The sequence below is a fragment of the Panicum virgatum genome, chromosome 1K (genome assembly GCF_016808335.1).
Source record: "Panicum virgatum strain AP13 chromosome 1K, P.virgatum_v5, whole genome shotgun sequence".
NCBI classification, from domain to species: domain Eukaryota; kingdom Viridiplantae; phylum Streptophyta; class Magnoliopsida; order Poales; family Poaceae; genus Panicum; species Panicum virgatum.
Window position 1 is genome coordinate 13607896 of NC_053136.1, and position 22809 is coordinate 13630704.

The following is a 22809-nucleotide window of genomic DNA, read 5'->3' on the forward strand; positions in this document are numbered from 1 at the left end:
TGACGACGTAACTGCTCTCTTTGTGTAATAAGGTTCAAGTGAGTACTACAATCGAAGTCCTCATACAAGTATACAACACACTTTTCGCGATCCAAAATTTCCCGATCCAAAATCCACAATCGGCTGCTTTCACATAATTCATTCATGGTAGCTAAAAACAGTTAACACGTCCTTCTCTCGATCGTGTGAATAGTATTAAAATTCGGCGACCAATACAAGTAGTAAAATTGTGTGACCTAACTAAGAGTAGTCTATCTAAGACTCGTCCTGCACTGACACAGTTAACGCCGCATGAGACGCGATAATGCCGGGTTTGGCGCCACCATTGCGGCCGAAGAACTCCGGCTTGGAGGGGACCTGTAGGGAGACCGTGTCGCTCCCTAGCATCATGACCACCGATGACATCACCGGCCGATCCACCGGGTTTCCCTGCACGCACAGGAGCCCTATCTGGACGCACTTCCGCGCATCGTCCTCCGAGAAGACGCCGTTCATGGCCGGGTCAATGATCTCCGCCACTCTTCCGGCCGTCCAATGTTCCCATATCTGCATGCAATGCACCATCAGTTGTTCTTAATTAGCTGGATTGATCGTGACCCAATCCAATGTTGTGTTCACATCGCAATGATAGTAACCTGTGAGTACTTAAAAATTAAAAAAAAATTCTAAATTACTTCCCTCAACTATAACCAAAGTCTAAACTTACCATGGCCATTAAACCTTGAGATTGATGCCGAGAGTTGGAGCTGCCTTCGTTCTTCCTCCCGGTTAGGATCTCAAGGACCATGACGCCGAAGCTGAACACATCTGATTTGACAGAGTAATTCCCACGCATCACGTACTCGGGCGCCATGTATCCGCTGAAACACACGGCACACATAGTTAGTTTTAATAATTAGGTAATGCATATGTAATTAATTGCTTCGTTGTACTGACTGTGTGCCGACGACATTGCTGGTGACGCCCTGCGTCTGGTCTCGACCGAAGATCCTCGCGAGGCCGAAGTCTGAAATCTTGGGGTTCATGTTGGCGTCCAGCAAAATGTTGCTCGCCTTGAGATCCCGATGCACCACTCTGGGATGAGAATCTTCGTGGAGGTACTGTAGGCCGCGGGCGATCCCATTGATGATCCTGTACCTCTTTTCCCAGTCAAGTTGTTCACGTTTGACGGTGTCTGGCATGTATCGATCGACAGCCAAAATGAGCTAGCTAGCGTGAGTGATCACTGTGCGATGTACTTATTAGTAGTACCAAACTCCGTAGAGAAAATGCAGTGTCGAAATAAGGTTTTCCGAATCATCAGTACCGAAAAGTATGAGGTCGAGGCTCCTGTTAGGAACGAACTCGTAGACGAGCAGCCTCTCCTGTTGCTCCAAGCAGACACCCACGAGGCTGACGAGATTCTTGTGCTTAAGCTTGGCAACCAAATCGAGCTCATTCTTCAGCTCTTCCCCTCCTTGCGTTGAGGAGTCTGACAGTCTCTTCACTGCAATTTCAGACCCGTCTGGTAGAGTACCCTGTAAACATGACATCAAGCAAACCAATAAAGTAATACTGTATTGATTACGTATTAACAAGCATTTTGATATTGATTATTCAGAGAGACAAATAAAGATATGTCTTTTTGTTTTCCAGTGGTACCTTGTACACGGCACCAAATCCTCCTTCTCCAAGCTTGTTGCTTTCTGCGAAATCCCCAGTCGCAGATCGTAAGGCAGATATGTCCATGAGCATGGACTCTAGGCTCTCCATGCCCTCTGCTCCAGTTGAATAACTTTCATCTGTTCAGATATCAACATCGCCGCAAGCCGATTAGTCAACCGCACCAATCAAGCGCCTAAATTGGATAGTTTCTTTGCTGCACATACATGTCTGTTTTCCTTCTGTCACTGGACGCCTCCGCCTCCTCCAGAGACACAGGCAAGCCACAAGGTTTATGGCTGCTAAAATAGGCAGCAAAACCAGAGGAACCATGGCAGGCACGCTGTACTTTCGCCCTGTGAATAATTATTAACCAGTGTAAGAACAGAACATATCATTCTCAGGTCAAATTATTCTCAATTTTATCATGTCTAAATGTTCGGTTATCACCATGCATTAGATCTGCAGTGAACTGAAATCTATGCTTAATTGGCACTCATATTAAAAGATGCATGAATTCGACAAGGAAAAGGACTGATTTCGGCTGGTTCAATAGTGTTCACTAGAGAAGCTGGTTGATTTCGGCTGATGAACAGAGTGAATATATACCTCTGGCCGCCGCCGGCGTCACATTAACCCTCGGCGCCGGCGCAGGCGCCGGTGTTCCTCCTAGCGACACCATGAGCGGCCCACTGATGAAGGGTGCCGTTTCGTACCGGAAGGTGCACCTGATCGCGAGCGTCCTGCCCCCGATGGCGGATAAGCTCGCAAAGAAACCAATACTCCCCGCGATGATGTCGGCGAGGCAGCTCCGGCACCTCGCCGGCGTCAGGTCCGGCGTGCACTGCGCCATGCTGTACACCTTGGGGTACTCGCGGTTGAAGCCGGCCTCCCCGGCGGCGTACCGCCGCGAGGAGTTGTTGGCGGCGTAGTCGGCCGTGGCGTTCAGGAGCGCGGCGACGACGAGGTTGAACCTGGCCGGCTCCGACGTGACGCTGATGCTGTTCTTTTCCAGCAGAGACGGGTTCGGCCAGGAGCTGTCGTCGGTGAGGAAGTGGATGTTGGAGTAGTGGAGCGTGCAGGTGTCGTAGAAGATGGTGGCGTCCTTGCTGCCGGCGCAGGCGTCCGGGAGGGCGCGGAAGGCCTGGGCGAGGCAGCTACGGCAGGACCTGGCGTCGGCGTCGCCGCGGCAGAGGGCGAGGGCCGAGACCTGCTCCGGGATGGCGCCGACGTCCGCGGCGGTGGCGAAGAGGTCCGGCGACGCGGAGGCGTTGCCGGGCAGGGTGGCGGCGATGGATTGGAGGCTGGCGAGGTAGCTGCTTCCGGCCGCGAAGCTGCCGGTGTCGCCGCACGCTGGCCACGGTTCCCCTGCAGCGTTGGGTGCGAGGCGGGCGACGATGGCCACGGACAGGAGGAGGAGGAGGTGACGGTCCGCCATCGTGCGTTGCGTTGCGTTGCGTTGCGGAAAAGACAAGGTTTTAGGAGGTTCCGTAATTAATACAAAGGCGAATCAGCTGTGGCAGTGGAAGACTTCCCCAAATTAGTTGATTTTTTTTTAGATTCAAATTAGTTGAATTTTAGGATTACAGCACTCCACCACGCTACAAACGAAACGAATCAGCAGGACAAATGCCATGCCGGTGAACAGTGACTGCACCATCGTTTTGCCTATGGATGATGGTATTAGGATTACAACCTGATGATTAGTTAGTCCTAAAAGAATACTGTGGCGGACGTCACACACTACGGGTGGTTTGCATTTGACAGGGGCAGGCCCAAATGATTGTCCACTACAAAAAAAAAAATGAGCATTTGTCCCAACATGTTAGTACCGGACGCATTTTCGTCCGGTACTAACGTGCAAAATTAGTACCGGGTGGAAATTTTCGGTCCTCGAAGGCTATTTAGTACCGGTCGGTAGTATCGGTTGGTGTTTTGCCCAGATACTAAAATGGCGCAACTATTTAGTACTGGTCGGTGTCTTGGCCCGGTAATAAATAGGTCTTCACGGGTTACTTCAAAAAGAAAACATATCATATGCACTCACATGTGCTGTGTGGGTGGGATGGTAGAGAAAATTTTGTGCGAGGCTGTAGGTCACGGGTACGAATCCAACGAGCACACACATATTCCTAGCTTATTTTTTCTAAGAGGTGGTGCATTTAGTACCGGGCATTGTGACCGGTACTAAATAGTGCAATATTTAGTACTGGCCGGTACCTGGCTGTTGGGATCCGGTACTAATAGGCGTTTTCTACCCGTGGTCCATGATTATCTAGTGACAGCCTAGCAGCAAACTTTACCCTTAGTAATCACGGAGTAATTACTGAATAAGATTACTATTTTTTCCTTATAATACCCTCCCACCATACCGTCTTACTCCTATTTTTGATATGGAGCACTGTAAAAGAGCTAAAAAAGTAACCCAAACAACCGTTACACTTTTCAAATGAAAAAATATATACTTTTAAAGTAGCTATATGCATCCCGTGTCATTCTTGCCTCCTTGCTTCTTCTAATCTTATGAATATCCTCATCTTATTGCCGTGTGAACACGTACCGTGCAGGTCTTCCTTGGGAGAAAATCCAGCGGCTTGAAGAAAAGAGAAACGATGACTTCACAACGACGAGCTAGTGGCATCGTTGTTTTCTATGAGAACCACTTGCTAGCTAGGTTCGCAGCCTAATTCAATGATGTTTCCATGGTCTGTCCACTTGAGTGGAAAGACGTCGAAACGATGACTATGTCGCTTTGTGTCTGGACCGGTGATCAAGAGGGGTTGAATAGGAGTCCTTCAAATTTTTTCCAAAAAACTAACTCCAATTCACTGTCTAAAAGCTCTCTCTTCTAATCGAAGTTGACACGAGTCAAGTGACACGCTCATCTTAGGAATGATTAGAAAATATTAAGGGAAGCAACACGCAAAGCATACCTAAGAAAAACTTGCACGGAGAGACAAGCTAAAATACTTCTAAAGCACCCTAACTAAGCATACTTAGATTAACTCAAATTAGCAGTAACAAAACTAGCTAATTAAGCAAGTAAAGAGTAAAGCAAAAACTAATTAAAAAAGCTAAAGACACAGAGGAACTAATTGATTGATCTTAGCAAGAAATTAATCAGCAAAGACACGGACAAAAAATAAACTATGGAACAAGAAGACTTTGCTCACTGTGCACTTTTGCACCATCGGCCCGGCCTGTCCCTTGGCCTGGGGCGAAAGCTGGGCCAGCTCCCAGCGCCCAGCATGCGCCGATGGCCTTTTTTTTCATTTTTATATTTAAAAAAATTCAAAAAATACATAGTCATTCCAAAAAATTTAAAAAATGGGCCCTGTCGCCCATGGGGAGGGCGATAGTCCCCTGTCGCCCAGGCAGGGAGCGACAGGCTTTTTTGTAAAAAACAATTTACAAACCGGTCCTCGGTCAGCGTGGCACGGGGGCTCGGCGGGGGGGTCGCCCCCTAACAGGCGACAGGGGAGGCCTGTCGCGCCCCCCTCTATATAAGCCCTTCACCACCATTCACTCCTCATTTGAGCCCAAAAATTCCACCAAAAATCCAGAAAAAAAAGAGGGGTGAGGACAAGGGAAGCGGCGAAGCCCTGCCGGATTTCGCACTTGTGATCTGCAGGTATTTATATTTAACTTATGTATTTTTTCATTAATATTGTAGAGTAATTAAATTTAATTAGTGCTATAGTAGAACAAATTTAAGTAGTAGTTTAAGGATACGCGTTTATTATTAGTTTAGGAAATTAAGACTAAGTACTATTAAAGACGTGTTTATAAATTAATTACGATTTAGAATAGAATTTCGCATATGCAGTATATAATTTGAGTGTCATCACGTAGTTATGAATACTTAAATGTTGTAGTTGAAATCCATACTTAGTTTTTACGGATTATTGAATAAGGTAGTGAAGTAAAGAGTATAACTCGATAAGTATTCTGTGATATACAGATATGTCGAGCAAGATGCAGTTTCAAGTATTTTTTGGTGACTACAATGTTTTGTATGGGCCAAATAGAGTAGATCTTTCTGCTTTTTAAGTGCACATCTAGCGCCATAGATAAACCTCTGGAGAGGAGTTTTGGTTCCATATATAAGTGGTTGCAGTGTGGGTTCCGTGTTGATCCGGAGACACATGTGATGACCGTCAATTCTCTTGTTAATTAGGAAGTAGAAAATGATTTATGGGAATTGATGATGATACACAGCACTGATGACTACAAAAAGTACATGCAAGCAGCTCTAGAGCGTGGGTGGCCTCTGGCCATTCTTGTTCAAACTCGGGAGAAGACACAAAATGAAATCCAACATGGTGCAGATTAAGCAACTTCGAGTATTCGAAGAGAGACCAACTATATTGAGCAAGATGAGTCAGAAGAGATAGAGAACCAAAACATCGGACCACAGGGCCTTGCTGACGAGGGAGAGAGGATACATAGCATCGTGGACGAGATGGAGGCAGAAGACCAAGCCGCAATGGAGATGGAAGAATATGAGGGCTCATCTGATGACGAGCAGTACTCATTGCATTTATATGTTGGTTTATACAAAACACTCTCTCAATACACTCACTAATTTACCACGCAACATATGTTGGTTTACGTTTATATGTTACGCAGGGTTTGTTTCGAGTACGTTCGTTCCAGATAACGAGGGCGTCACCTTAGACGAACTCGACAGCTTGACTCCAGACTCACCTGGCGCGCACGGTGATCCTGATGTCTTGAGGTATTCACAGCTAGGAGGAGCACAAGTTGGGATCTCTCAGCAGCAGACACCGCAGCCCCTTTTGCGTCCTGAGCGACAAGTGAGGTCTCCGGATCGTCACACCTACTCCGAGGGCCATGTCCGTGCCCAGCAGAGGGCTAAGAGGGTCCGACGCCCTAGGGGTGGTTAGATATATCCGATATTTGTATCTCTGATGTTTATTTGTAATGAGATAGATGTGGACCGCTTATTTGTACATTTCAACGTTCGCCTCTGATCACTCTCGTATTTTCCATTACATACAATAGATGGTATGTTTATGCTTCGATGCTCCATTAGGACTAACTACGATTCAAACTCGACAATATGTACATGTCCAGTGAAAGCAAGTTAGGTACGAGACATACATACAAGCATAATACAACATTAACAATACTAAATGAGAATACATCTTAAACCGATGAACATCATATGTTATAGATCATGACATGAAATCATGTAGGTCGTCATCCCAGTTGACAGATGGTGGTGCTGCAGGTGGTGTAGTATGGCTCAACGAACCTCTTGCCTTTCCCTTTCTCTCTTTTCTGGATCTAGGTTCATGTACAGGGGGAGGAACATCATGTGTTGGAGGCCATGGTTTGGGGGGCATAAAATCATCCATGTCGTCATCCCAGTTAACACAAGTTGGTGCTTGAGGTGCTGCAGCATGACTCGACGAACCTCTTCCCTTTCCCTTTCTCTCTTTTCTGGATCTAGGTTCATGTACAGGGGGAGGAACATCATGTGTTGGAGGCCATGGTTTGGGGGGCATGAAGTCATCCATGTCGTCATGCTAGTTAACACAAGTTGGTGCTTGAGGTGCTGCAGCATGACTTGACGAACCTCTTCCCTTTCCCTTTCTCTCTTTTCTGGATCTAGGTTCATGTACAGGGGAGGAACATCATGTGTTGGAGGCCATGGTTTGGGGGGCATGAAGTCATCCATGTCGTCATCCCAGTTAACACAACTTGGTGCTTGAGGTGCTGCAGCATGACTTGACGAACCTCCGGTCATCTGTTCTTGTGGAGGCCAAGTACTATCACCCGAAGATCTTCTCCACCTCCTTCGCCTAGTTTGCGGCATAAGTCTGCCGAAGATACATACCAATTTACGGAAATTTGGTATCAATTTGTTAATCAACTCCGTGTCCTCGGGGTAATCCTAGCATATAATTAAACAACAATTTTACTATTTTATAAATATAGATTCCAAATGACGGACGGAATTAGAACTGAATGAGAGTTATCTTAATGTGCATCTCATACACCTCTGGCCGCATCCATATCTTACAAGAACTTTGTAAGAATCAAATGACATTAGGATGATTCGCTAGTTCACATACTCTCATGTATATATTTCGACGTTCTAGCAGGTGTCCCTTTACATCTTGCGTTGTAATACCTCGAAACATTGTGAAATCTTTAAATTCTACTATTTTGGACAACACCATCTCTATCGTACCATCTGCTAATGGATCCAACTTCTTACTGATTAAAAGATGTGTCATGATATCAAGTATTATACTAGATTTTTCTTCCGTCCATGAAAATCCTCCAGAATTGGAGGCAGTCATTGCCTTATGCTGTAATATCAATAAGGTACTGTCATTATAAATTTACAATTCTATATTTCACTATCCAAAAATTAATTCTATCCTCGAACTCGTACTTAAATTGTTCTAATATAGCACTAATTATATTAAATTGCTATACAATATCAATGGATTCAAATATAATTACCTGCAGATCACAAGTGCGTAATCCGGCAGGGCTTCGCCGCTTCCCTTCTCCTCACCCCTCTCTTTTTTTTCAGGATTTTTGGTGGAAGTTCCTCTCTTTTTTTCCTGGATTTTTGGTGGAATTTTTTGGCTCAAATGAGGATGGAATGGGGGTGGGGGCTTATATAGAGGAGGGGACCCTGTCGCCCGAGCCCCCCCCCCCCCCGCCGCCGAGCCCCCGCGCCGCGCTACAAAGGACCGGTTTGTAATTGTTTTTTTACAAAAAAGGCCTGTCGCCCCTGCCTGGGCGACAGGGGCCCATTTTTGAAATTTCTTGGAACGGCCATATATTTTTGAAATTTTAATTTTTTTTAAATATAAAAATGAAAAAAAGGCTGCGCTAAATATAAAAATGAAAAAAAGGCTGCGCCGATGCCCCTCCGCCTGGGCCGCGGCCGCGTGCCGGTCTGAACCCCATGCACCTCGGGAGCGCCTAGTAGGCTGCTCTTGCTACAGTAAAGACCGGCGACTTCTAGGCGTTTCGTGGTCTCCTCCACCGAGGCACGCACGGAGCGGCTCCGCCGGCGGCATGCGGCCACGCAGGGCGAGCTCGGCCGGGGGCGTGCCCCTCGCGGAGTGAGCCCAGCGGCGGATCGCGTCTCCTGCGGGAGCTACACGGCGATGCGGCTTCTACCCATCGTGGGTGTTGGCCGGCGTGGCGTGGCTCCTGTAAGAGTTGGCCGGCGGCAGAGACTACCTCTACATCGTGGATCTATGGTGAGGGGATTGTTCATACATATAGATGTAGTTTGTTAGGTTTGATTAGGTTAGGGTTAGTTTTCCTCCGTAGCTATGTTCCAGATGCGGAGTCCAACTCCATGCCTTCCTCCGCGGCCATGATATCGGCTTCAGCTCGGTCTTTGGCGACGGTGACCTCCGACACTATTCCGTTCGCCGTTTGGAAGAGGGGCATCATCTTTTGGTCCCTCCATGATTTTCCTAGTGGCGTCTGTGTCGATGATGGTTGTGCCCACAATGTCTATCGAGTTGCTAGACTTGAAATCAACGACATGGTGGCTGCTGGAACCTGGAGGTTTGGAATACCCCTTGCGGGTTATGTCTACCAGCTTGAGAAATCGGGTTGGTTCTCTTTTCCCACCGTTTCTGGTGGTTTCCTCCCCATCGCTCGGGATGTCTCGTCGTCTAGTGCGTCGGGATTGTTGGTGATTGAAGTGCCAGATCCCTTGCTATCCGGCGATGTGATAGCCTTTAGCCATCTTGTTCGGCATGTTTGTTCAGCGTTCAAAAGGCATGTTGGTGTCTCCGATATGCTACTCACGGTGCCACTGAAATTCTCTGATGTCCTTCGTCGGGAAGGTGGTCGGCTTCACAGGCGGCAGCTTCGACCGTCAGCGACGGGGACAACGGGGAGGAACTTGCAAGGACTAGATTATATTTTCTTTTACTTTCAGAGTTGTCTTTGTAAGTTATGGGATGTAAACTATCAGAAGTTTATATGAATATAATCCCGATTTCTCAAAAAAAAAAAAAAGCAGGCTGGCTGGTGCTGTGCCACCGGCCGGCCATCACTAGTCCTGGGCATAAATTTTCGAATACGAAATTTGAATCCGAAATACCTGAATTCGAATCTAAAATATCTGAACCCAAAATACTCAATTCCTATTTTGAGTACGACTTCAAGAAATTCGAATTTATTTCAGGTACAGAGTTCTGATACCCGAACTATACGAAATTTTCTTAAAAACCCGGTATTAGCCAAGGCCCATTCCAGTTTTCCCAGCCCACAAACCTAAAGCACCCACGCATCAACCCTTACCCTCCATCGAGACACCAACTCGCCCAGACCTCTTGTCCACCTTCCCAGTCCCCATCCCCGACCCCGTCCGCACCCGGTGGCTAGTCCTCACCAAGCTGATAGCCGAACCCGGCGACCACAGGAACACGAACGGGGCTATGTGTAACAGAACTGCCCAAATTAAACCAGCTTAAGTGCGCTAACTATCATCTTAATGGTGGTCTCGGTTGACGCCGGGGTGGCTGGAGCGGTGCCGGCGACGGAAGCAGTTAGGGGCGGCGCTCGGCGCAGCGTGCGGTGGCGCTCCAGCGAGGGAGGACGGCGGTGGGTAGGCCGGAGAGCACCAGCAGGTCGAGGGCGACCCATTCCGAGGGTTGGTTTGAGCGGAGGAGGACCAGGAAGGGAGCTCGACGCGCGGGTGGTCTGGGCGGCAGCGGCGGGCTCTGTTCCGGCGAGTTGATGGCCGGAGCGGCGGTCTGGCAACTCAGGGAGGTACCATGGGAGGTGGTGAGTGCGCCTGGAGGGTTTGTGGAGGTCGGGGCGAGCTCGGACGGCGGCTCAGCGTGAGGGGTCAAGCGGCAGCCATGCTCTGCTCGACTTGGCTTGAATGGGAGGAGATAAGGCTGTGCTGATACATTGAATGCTTGGAGAGGATAAGGCTTAAGGAGAGGGAACCAAAATATCCCGCTCACCGGTCTGACCGGTTTGTCTCACCGGCCGGACTGGTCCGGGCTAGGCCAAACCAAACTTTTGGTAAAATTTGTTCAAAACTTTTGCGGATTCTTTTTTTTAAATTTCACTTACAAAACCTTAGTGTTTCAAAAGGGAAAACATCATCACATGTGTTAAAACATTCAAAACTTATTTAATGGTTTTGTTCATGTAAAATCAACGCTATTGATCATGTTAATTACGTGATTAACCTTAATTACAAGTAATTAACACCTGAGGTGTTACAATTCTACCCCCTGAAAAGAATCTCGTCCTGAGATTCAGAACGAAAGACTCTCAAGGGAAGAGGAGCAGATCAATCATCAAAAGCGGCAGGAAGCAGTCACACCAGAGAAAAAAATCGATGTTGATGGGAGGAGCCGTTGCAGATAAGTATTGAGAACTTAGAGAAAGTTCAAGAAGCAAAGTGTAAGAAAAACGATATCTCCCAAAATTTTGTCCAACTGGTAAGCTGTCCAAATTTAAGTGTGGTATACCCTCTTGTTCCAACAGTGATGATATAGGTTGCTTGATCCTCTCGGCAGATCAAATAGGTCCTTTGTCTACCACCTCTTGTAGTCTACTAACATTTACGTTCATTACTAGTTCCTTCAAAGATTATTCTCTTTGCAACTTCAGAAGGAAGACTTGCTAGATTTTAGGTCCGATACATACATCTCTAAACAGATCAATGAAATATAGATTTGGACAAGGCTCAGGAGGAGAAACACACCAGTGCAGTTGCATAATAGATTATGACTAGCAACCTCGATATCGGCGCGTGCCGAGCAGCACAACCATGTGTCGATCACCCACAGGGGGACCTTAGTTTCGTCGTGGCACCGTCAGTTGTTAATCATAACACCATTACTGAGCATACCATCGATGAGAATTCTCATGTAACACAGATAGATCATGAATGGATAAGCATTACGTGGAGAGATAGCTATGAGGTGATCCATATATAGAGGCATGACATGAGAGCAACAAAGATTAACCGCCAAGACTACAGGCCCTAAGAATCTTGCTTTAGCTTCACATACAGCTTGTGTCCATCGAAGAGATTACTAGATCAACTATCAACATGAGATTCGGTCCGGATGGATAGCAACATGAGATCAAGGCCGATAACCATTCAGATACCTAAAAAAAGTAGAGATGAAACAAGCAGGACACATAGAACAACACCGATATACCATCCAGAGACCTAGCCGATAAAGCAATGACATGATTTACAAGGAAAAGATTCTGAGGCCAAGGTAGAAAAAGAGATTAAAATTGCACCAGATCATCTTTAGGATAAGCAGCAGAGAGCTTCAATGATGATTGTTAGGTATGGTTTTAACCAACAAGCACATGAGCATACCACAAACATAGGCATGTATTTGAGGAAACTTAGCTGGGGTTAGCGGTCAACAGAAGGTCTACACGATGCATAAATACTGGTTTTTGCAGCACAAACAACCATAACTAGCACTGCATATAAGATTTTCTAGCTCCAAACCTTGATCAGAGTCATTTATGGAACTCAAGGGTTACGCACGTGTTTTGAATCTAGGGTTTGCTACCAAGGCGAAAGCAGCTTCCTTTTTAGATGTAGCTGGGAACGTCTCCTGATGACGACGATATTTTGAAGAAAATACCCGAACTCGATTCTTACACGGCTCCTCAACTAGAACGGTCAGTGAAGTCCCGTAAAGCTTTTCCATCCAGCAGGGAAAAGGTTAACAGAACAAAGGTATGGTGATGAGACGAAGTGGTCATGTTCTCAACAAACTGAGATCACAATAGGAAGAAAATGGATGTCGGTGAGATTCAGCACAAGACTTGGGAGAACAAGTGAGGATAACACGGAAAATGGATTTAAGAGGAAATTTCGGTACATCCTTGCTCAGGATTTATTATTAGAATGAGCTGCATGATGCTAGTTGCAAAACACGCTTGTTTATGTCAATGCAATGCCAGTATGTCAAGGGATAATGACAAAATGCTTCAATTCAGAGTGCAAATGGTCGATACCTATGACAATGATGCATTCATGAAACGGATGATTGCAATGACGGTGCAATAAAATGATGGATAAAATGGTGCATATGACACGATGCGATTGCCATGATGCTAGCTCAATGATGCATACACCATGATGCAAAGATGATGATGCTCCCGTTTTATGCATGTATGAGATGCATAAAATATGATGCATACACACATGAGTTTGCGATGCACACAATGCAACACGCGTCTTATGACCGTTCCCTCATGACTAACCTCGCGTTAACCCTATACCCTTGAGTAAGGATTAGAAGTTAGGACACTAGTAAGGGTTGTACAAGAAGGGATTGAGGTGAGTTATGTCACATATACCGAGGCACCAGCGCGCTCCTAGTGGCTCAATCATGTGGCAGCAGCGCACATGAGGCCCTAGGTTCTGTCACGACATCAGGGTCATGTGATTAAACACCACCACAAGAAAAAGAGGAATAGCAACCCAGTAGTGCCAGCAGCGACAAGATAGATTTAGGAAACCGAAGACAACTCGAAGTTGCACTCGAACGCATGCCCGGTAGTTAGTTTATGGATTCCGTATGATGATGTAGCACGATGCACTGACCAATGACGTGACATGATTTGATTCATGACTGTTGCAATAAGCACTATATGCAAAAGTCATTATTGTCATGAACCTTTTTAATTTATTCAAGATTAACTGAGCAAGAACGAAGGTATAAGTTTTAACTATGGGAATCAAAATGCCAAAATGGAGATAGAATAGAAGGTTCATTGAACCATGGATCGAAAGGTTTTGTTGACAAACCTCAAGGTTCAGCTAGCAAAAGAAAAAGTATCAACAATTTTGCTAGAACAAGTTCAAGGCATTGATCAAGGGATTGATTGATTGACAAGCTAAGATTACTAGTAAGGTTCTCACCTGATCCAAAACCTCTAACTTCCTAAAGAGCTTCTCAACCCAAGATCGGCTAGCAAATTACGTTAGCCCACTACCACAACAGAAAACCTAGGCGGACATTTAGATAAAACCTGCACATTTAGCAGAACGACGTAACAAATAAGACAATCAAACAATCCAAGATATGCCATGATGCATGGATGTTCTATTCGTTCCTCACCCAAACAATTGCCAATAACTAGGCATACGGGGACAATTGGTGGCACAATACGCACTCTTACAATGTATACTAGTCGTGCTTACGATCAAAGATTACGTAACACGCGTAACGTGGTCAGTATACCTGCAAAAGAACACACAGTATATATATAACCACTTCTGGACCCTTCGTGCCAGCACTCACGAACGGCCCCCATGTGTCCTACGCCACACGGGTAACGCATATGCAGTTTCTCATATATTCACACAAACATTACCATCCACTATAGAGATGGCACCCAAACGTTCGACGCTGAATGGGCAGCGCTGCATACGTCATAATAATGTATTCACTTCCCGTACACTCGCCTTACGGGACATCCAAGGGTAGACGTGTCCCAAGGGTCACGGTCATGGCCAACCGCATGGCAGTTCTACATCTCGTAACATTGCCTTACGAGATGGCCGTGGTTACAATCACACGGTAGGAAATCCGCACTCCATATCAGGCGGCAGATAGTGACAGGCTCGTTTGAATTAAGCCTTATCACCTCCTCGTATGCTCATCATACGGGACCCGCGCACGTATGAAACAGATGGGCTATTCTAAGGACTACCAAGAATGCTTACCTTGCTTACCTTAGCGTAGGTGCGTCGTTACTGAAATAAAGGTCAGTTGTGCAAGAAAGTAAGTTTTAACAGAATTTAAAGTGCTGGAAGTGCTGGAATAAAATAGATACATAGATGCCACAATGACTAATAAAATCTAGATAGGGCATACGATCCATATATCTTATTCCTTAGCGCAACTAGCGACAATTTTCAAAACCGACCAATTTGCAAGCCAAAAGTTGCAAGTAATCATCCCCAGTGCGTTTCGGCTCTGATACCAGCTGTAATAAAACCGCCCAAATTAAACCGTCTTAAGTGCGCTAACAATCATCTTAATTGTTAATTAAGTTACCACGTACTTAAAACGGTGTAATCCGGTCGTCTGTCTGGTTAGGGATCAAAAAATACTGGAAGTCTCACACGAACGCGAGCACAGATGATTACAAGCAAACAAAAATTCTCAAATTTAATTTACATTGCAAAGTGTTACAAATAAGTTTACATAAAATATCAGAGTTCAAGATGCAGCAGAAATTAAATAGAAGTTTGATTAAAAAAATCACAATACTACAAAGATGTGAGGATGTCACATCGAGCCCACCGGTGTGCATCCTGGTTAGCTCCAAATAGCAACAAATACCTGAAAACAGGGTGGCAACAAACCCTGAGTATACTAATACTCCGCAAGACTTATCCGACTATGGTATATACTTAGCCGACTCCTAGTATGCCAGGCTTTTGGCTCTGGAGTTTATTTTGCTGGAAAGCGACTAATAGTGGATCCTTACTTTTAATATTTTAGCTCAAGTTTAATGTAACCAGTACCAACTAGGTTTGCATAAATATCTAGAGCAAGCATGATATATCACATTAATCTTTCCAGAGTATCATAATCATATCATCATCATTCCATTCTCATTCCAATTCTTTACTACGATGTGACAAAGATATCAAGGCTCTCATAACCGCAGGTCATGGCGAATCGATCCGATTTAACCTTGCAAGGTGGACCTAACTCACACGACACATGCAAACCACGCCGGGCCACACACATCGGCTGTTCCCATCATTACCACGACATCTGAACTATGCCTGCTAAAACCCAGGTGAAGGGCCCCTCACGGTGAACTCCCAGAGAACCTGGAGGCGAAATCCAATCCAACACCCGCCATCATCCCACGCCCAGCGTAGCAGGACGGAATTCAAAGTATCGTCGTAAAGCGGTACACAGTTTACCGATTTCGACTACCTTCTACTTCCAGTATGTGGTTAGTATTGTTCAATCCTCGACCAACACTGCCAACAACGGTACGGTCCTCAATCGACACAGGCGGAGGCTTATTTTCCATCCATTTCATATCTATAACCAATTTCATCTCCGCCTGGTCTCCATTTCTCTTTCCTCATTGATTCATTCTCAAGTACTTTGCCAGAAGTAACAAGGACCTATAACTCGTGAGTGACAGGAATCACTCGACTTCTACCGAGTTCTAATTAAGCATTGCAACACTAACGACCTGCACACTTGTAGAGTAACTGAGGAGACCTAGGGATCATGCATCTACGGTTTCAATCAACTCCTAGAAACGTAAATGCACAATATTTATATAGTAAACATTGAATACTAAAATTAGGGTTATGCCCGGGGCTTGCCTGGGATAACACTGAGTCAGTGTTAGTACTATCAAGGCCTTGGGCCCTTCTGGCCTTGAGCCGGGTCTTCGATTGCTCCAGTTGGTCCTTCGCTCTTCAGGATATGACCATCCAACACCGTCTTGTGGTTCGGTTCCGTCATGACGTGCTTCACGTCCACATGTTGTACATCTAGCGTACCTAAATGAGATGCACCAATGCAGATGTCTGAATGCATGAAAGTGCAGTAGACGATACATCAAAAAGAACAAGCAAGGTAGGCACAAGCCACGCTTGCATGGGCACGAACATGATGCAATGCAATGCGATACAATTAAGAAGAAAGACACGCCTGGGCAAACATTTATCGAGTATAAATGCTAAGAATTACACAAAAGCACGTCTACACAGTATTAACCACTTCAACCTAACACTACCGGGTGGACCGGTCTATCAAACCGGTCAGACTGGTCACGAACGGTCAGACCGCTCGCAACTAAACCCTAACAAACTAAACCACTTGCTTGGGCATACATGCACCAATAAATCTAAAACTTTTGCTACAACACAAGAATCACATGAACAGCCTACCATAAAAAAAATTCATAGCAAAAGGAGCTGCATAACTAAAGATATGATATTAACCCTAACAAGCATAGATAAACATCTAGGGCAATATTTTTATACTAAAACATGCAAGATTATGCATCTACTGCATGGATCTACTTACAAGGGTTCCAAAACATCTTTACTTTCCTTTTTATGATTTTTCTAAGATTTACTATATATTTTCAAGTTTACAGCCACTTAAACTAATATTTAAACTAGAGCAAAAACTATTTAGAAACTGAAGATCAACCTGTAAGAAAAGTTGTAGGTCTTAGAACAAGGAATCTAATAAATTTTAGTTTGCATTTTTCTGATTTTCCTACGATTTACTATGATTTTCCAAAGTTTCAGACAGTTTTCTACAAAAAGACCCTTCACAACACTATTCATTTGAGTCTATAGCTATGCAGATAGCCCCCTGGACTTGTTCCAATTGCTGCCCTAGGTCCCTGGTCGCGAGTTGAAGCAGAGGAGCATTGGGGAAACGACGATTCCGGAGATAGGGATGCTTCCCGGCGGCAAGGAAAGGATGGGGGAGCATGAGGGAGGCGAGGGCTACCTGAGGGTGGTCTCGGTTGACGCCGGGGTGGTTGGAGAGGTGCCGGCGATGGAAGCAGTGAGGGGCGGCGCTCGGCGCGGCGTGCGGCGGCGCTCGGCGCGGCGTGCGGCGGTGCTCCGGCGAGGGAGGACGGCGGTGGGTAGGCCGGAGAGCACCAGCAGGTCGAGGGCGACCCATTCGGAGGGTTGGTTTGAGCGGAGGAGGACCGGGAAGGGAGCTCGACGCGCGGGTGGTCTGGGCGGCTGCGGCGGGCTCTGTTCCGGTGAGTTGATGGCCGGAGCGGCGGTCTGGCAACTCAGGGAGGTACCATGGGAGGTGGTGAGTGCGCCTAGAGGGTTTGTGGAGGTCGGGGCGAGCTCGAACGGCGGCTCAGCGTGAGGGGTCGAGCGGCAGCCATGCTCTGCTCGACTTGGCTCGAATGGGAGGAGATAAGGCTGTGCTGACACATTGAATGCTTGGAGAGGATAAGGCTTAGGGAGAGGGAACCAAAATATCCCGCTCACCGGTCTGACCGGTTTGTCTCACCGGTCGGACTGGTCTGGGCTAGGCCAAACCAAACTTTTGGTAAAATTTGTTCAAAACTTTTGCGGATTCCTTTTTTTTTAAATTTCACTTACAAAACCTTAGTGTTTCAAAAGGAAGAACATCATCACATGTGTTAAAACATTCGAAACTTATTTAATGGTTTTGCTCATGCAAAATCAACCCCAATGATCACGTTAATTACGTGATTAACCTTAATTACAGGTAATTAACACATGCGTTGTTGCACTATGTTGGTGGAGGCTGAGGAGGGGGCCTCGTATGATGCCGCCTATCTCGCAAGCTGCAGCACCGAGGCGGCGGCCGATTTGCGGTGGTTATGGGGTCGGCGCTGCCACTGCTAGAGCGCGCGGTGAGGATGCCAAGGCACGGTGCGAATTCTTGCCGCCCGCGAGGGATGTGAGGGTGGATGGGGCAGAGAAGTCGGATGAGGATGACGATCTAAATAGGGTAAACAGGATTACTCGATATCCGAACCCAAAATTTTGGATATTCCCTTTTCGGTTCAATTTCGGGTAGCAATTCTAATTACCCAAACTTTTGATTACCCGAATTACTCGAATGCCCAGGCCTAATCGTCGCAGCTAGCACACCCACACGCGAAAGGATGTTTAAAAAAACTCGACCTGTGAGGAGCAAGCCACCCCCGGGCATTATACGTAAGAAGAGACATTTTCACACAAGTCGAGAAAACTCCTAAACTCCTACCCCCACCCTTACAATGGCCGCATGACACCCGGGCCGTCGCCCGCATGAGAACGGGCCGTCCTTCAGGCCGCCGTCTCCTGTGCATTGGTTACGGGACAAGCGAGGCGATTTTTTTAACCTCAGTCTGAAATTCGCTCCCACAGGGAGTTGAACTCAGGATCTGAGGAGTGATACTGAGGCCACCTAACCACTACAGCCAGGCACCCGTTCGCCACACGAAAGGATCTGTAACCTACCAGTTATAGGAGTCTCGGCAGCATCTCAGGTCCTTTGTTTGACTCTTCGTGGGAGCGAATATATTAGGATTTAACAATGTTATGCTTCCAGTGGTAGGCGACGTTCCCGTCGACAGCGAAGCGCCTGTGGTGACTTTGCAAATCTGGAGGATTTGCTAGCTCAGTCTTCGAAGATGCTCATGAGAGTAGAGTTTGTGTACAAATATTTACAAAGATAAGTATGCGTGGGTTGTAAATATCTGAGTTGTACTATATAATTAAAAAAATTAGCACACCCGCACATTGTGATCTTCTTTTGTTCTTTTGTGTTCTTGTGCTCCGGGCAAAGAAGCACGTTCGACTAGGGATGAAAACGGGACGGGAAAATCCCGTCCCGACCGGCACCGTATTCCGTTTAAACCAATCGTATACCGTTTTGGCAAGAAAAAACGGGAATAGGAAAAAACGGGAAAAACCGGCGGTAACGGGAATGGAAACGGAGAGGTGTTTTCCCGACTGTTTCCATGGTTCGCGAGGAGCAGCTGCTCCCGTGGCGCATCGCGGGCCCGCAGCAAGGGGACGGCCCACGCACCGGGTGCGGCCCAGGGCGAGGGGCGACTCGCGCGCAGCCCGAGAGGCAGTGCGAGCGGCCCAGCAGGGCGCCTAGTGCTCAGCGGTTTTTTCTTTTTTATATTTAAAAAAATAAAATTTCAAAAATATATGTCCGTTTTCAAATATTTCAAAAATATACCCCGGTCGCCCTCCCATAGGGCGACAGGCCCAATGTGTAATTTTTTTTTCAAATTTGCAACGAAGTCCCTGGAGAAAAAAAAACAAGCCCTGTCGCCCGTTGGGGGGGGGGCGACAGGCCCCCCCCTTTTTTTTCTCGGACTTTTATTTTTAAAGGGGACCTATTTTGAGCTATTCGAGCGTGTATTCGTCATCATCGTCGGCAAGATCTCGGCCGCTAACTCCTACCGCACGTAACTTGTCCTTCATTAAATCACGGAAAAAAATCGCAAGAACTTCCCTTATTTCACGAGCATTATGGAACCCACAAACATAATAAGTTCACATAAATAATATTTATAAAAACAAATGACAAGTAACCTACCACAATCATAAACATCGGATACAAATAAGCGGTCCACAGCTATCTCATTACAAATAAACATCATATACATCTAACCACCCCTAGGGCGTCGGACCCTCTTACCCCTCTGCTGGGCACGGACATGTCCCTCGGAGTAGGTGAGAACATCCGGAGACCTCACCTGTCGCTCAGGACGCGCAAGGGGCTGCGGTGTCTGCTGCTGAGAGATCCCAAGTGGTGCTCCTCCTAGCTGTGAATACCCCAAGACATCGGGGTCACCTTGCGCGGCAGGCTCTTCTGGACTCAAGCTGTCGAAGTCGTCTAAGGTGAATGTCTCGTTATCTGGTCGAAAGGAGGAAGAAGAGGTCCGGCGCCCGCATCGGGGTAGAATCCTACGCAAAAAATGTGGATGTTAGCGTACGCTCGTATATTTCGTAATGACATGTAGAAACCGAAATACGAAACATAAATTAACCTGTGTAGGAGTTAGCGGCCGAGATCTTGCCGACGATGATGACGAATACACGCTCGAATAGCTCAAAATAGGTCCCTGCAAAAATAAAAGTCCGAGAAAAAAAGGGGGGCCTGTCGCACCCCCAACGGGCGACAGGGCTTGTTTTTTTTTCTCCAAGGACTTCGTTGCAAATTTGAAAAAAAAAATTACACATTGGGCCTGTCGCCCTATGGGAGGGCGACCGGGGTATATTTTTGAAATATTTAAAAACGGACATATATTTTTGAAATTTTATTTTTTTTTAAATATAAAAAAGAAAAAACGGCCAGTGCTCAGCTCACGTGGGGGTGCAGCGTCCAGCAGGCCGAACAGCAAATCTCAAAAAAAAAAAAAAAACAGGCCGAACAGCAAGCAGCTGCACGCGGACCAAAGCCGAGCTTTGCCGCAGCAGCCCACGGACAGGGAGCAGCTCAACAGCAGGTTTGTTTTGTAAATTAATTTCTGCACATGTTTTTGCTAATCACTGTTTTCCCTGCCAGCCCTGTTTAGCCTAGTTCTTTAACCACTGCTTTGACTAATCAATATTTGCTCTATGCTTGCTTATTTGATTTGTGTCGGCTAGTCCCTGTGCCTAGTCTTCGTGCATGCGTAGTCAAGTACTTTTCTTGCTAATCCCAGTTAAATCTGGCATGCTTGTTTAGGAATTTTTCTCTAGCTTTTCTCACACATGTGTTGATTAGTTCTAGTCTTTTAGGTGAGACTCTTGATCGGCATTTTGTTAAATTTTTCTGCCGCTTGATTTTTGTGCTTTGCTAATCTCTGTTTGAATCTTCGCATGAGTGGTGCTCGAGTAAATTGCCTCGAGTTTGCTTCCACTTAGTCTCGAGCTTTCGGCATTTAAATTGGTCTTTGCTTCCACTTTGCTTTCGGCATTTTAATTGATCTTTGCTTCCACTTTGTGTCGAGCTTTTCTTAACCATTCATAGGGTACTGAGCTCGTCACGAGTTGGCCTGTGCCATCTTGACGGTCAGAGGAGGTGTATCGGATAGAATTTGGGATGTAGGTCTTGTTCTCATCGAGGAGAATTTTTAAAGACTCTCGTTCACTCCCCCTTTCTCTGGTCGCTCGTCCCGAACCGGGTGATGAAGCCTACATGTATGTGCTTGTATATGTAACCCTGAGATCAATTGAACGGCTGTTGCGTTGGCCATCGCTGTCTTTCAGCATGCATTGATGCCGGCTGAGCAGTCGTAAGTACTACGAGTATTTCACAAAGCAATCGACCAAGCCCGGCCAGGTAGTCCTTTTTTCACGGTTTTACCATCACCATTCACCTGCCAAGATTTTCCAAGAAGTAGCACATGGAATGGATGCAAAGCCGCATGCTCTCCCTTGCGCGCTGCCAGCTGAAAAGTCTCTCGCGTTGCAGTAGCAGCAGCAGCGCACAAGTGGCGCTCGTCTCCTGGCCAGACAGCTTATTTTTTGCCTTTCGCTAGTGGATCGCCAGGTACATGTAGGCTCGGACGGACGTGACGAAAGTTAGGCTGCCCGGGCCGGTCTAAAAGCAAACGCACGCACATCGTCAGGCTGTGGGGGTTGCGTCGTTGCTTCTTCGGTGATCTGTTTTTCAGAGAAAAAAGTGTTTTGCTGCATATACACGTGGGTGGATCTGTGATGTGTCCCGTCTTAAAGCAAAGCAGACACACAAAGGGGGAAGATCAGGCAGTGAGGTGGGGTGTGTGTGTGTGTGTGAGGACACAGATGAGAAACTGCTTGCTCGCCTTCTTGCTGCTGACCAATGACGTTCTAGTCTCTGATGATGCTTCACTCTTGCACCTGCAGACACATTCCAGTCACTCTGCGTACGCACGGTACGGTGACCAAAGAGAACACGATGGAGGTGTCTCTCGACAGAGTTAACTCACGAATTCATTTTTTTTTAGGAGAAGTCATGAATTCATTTGACTCGATGTAGGAAGTGCGCCTATGAAGATGAAGCCAGAAGTAAGACCAACGACAAATACATTTTCAATCTGCATTTTCAAGCTAAACAACACACTACTACAGAATTCTTTTCCCAGGTGGGCAAAAAGGCTTTTCCGAGGCGGGCAGGGCAACTGCCTCGGAGCCTCCGTCACGGTCAATGAGGCATTTACCGAGGCGGTCAGGTTACGACAACCGCCTCAGTTAATAGAGATTAATAGAGACAGTTTTTCTTACTTGACCACCTCCGTTAAGAATTTTCATAATAAAAAAAAGCATATTTGATTTTAATTTTCAAACTGAATTAAAAAACATCAGCATATATGTTCAAACTGTCGGGTACCACGATTAGGGACACCCTAATCGGGTACTGAGATCGCTTTAAAAACGCAAGCACCTGTTAAAGCAACTGGGCCCACAAAGGCCCACGGCCTGCTTCCCATTCGGAAGAAAGGAAATGACTCAAAGAAGCCCAGCGTGCGGCCCATTCACATCCCCCTCGAACCCACGGAACGATCTCCCCTCGCTCAAGGGTCCCTCTTGGGCCCGCTGGGCAATCCCCGCCTCGCTCGAGGGTAGCGGATCTACCCTCGAGCGGGTGACTCATCTCCGCCTTGCTCGAGGGTAGCGAATCTACCCTCGAGCGGGTA

The 22809-nt window shown here is 46.5% G+C and overlaps 1 protein-coding gene across 1 annotated transcript; it reads right to left on the reverse strand.

The window, feature by feature from the left end:
• LOC120695959 (cysteine-rich receptor-like protein kinase 6) lies at positions 1-3103 on the reverse strand. Its single transcript, XM_039979151.1, has 7 exons — positions 2251-3103; positions 1869-1997; positions 1642-1781; positions 1307-1517; positions 937-1174; positions 707-860; positions 1-546 (listed from the first exon to the last, which is right to left on the reverse strand). The coding sequence occupies exons 1-7, from the start codon at positions 3077-3079 to the stop codon at positions 256-258; spliced, it is 1992 nt and encodes a 663-aa protein (XP_039835085.1). The 5' UTR covers positions 3080-3103; the 3' UTR covers positions 1-255.
• Positions 3104-22809: the final 19706 nt, after the last annotated feature.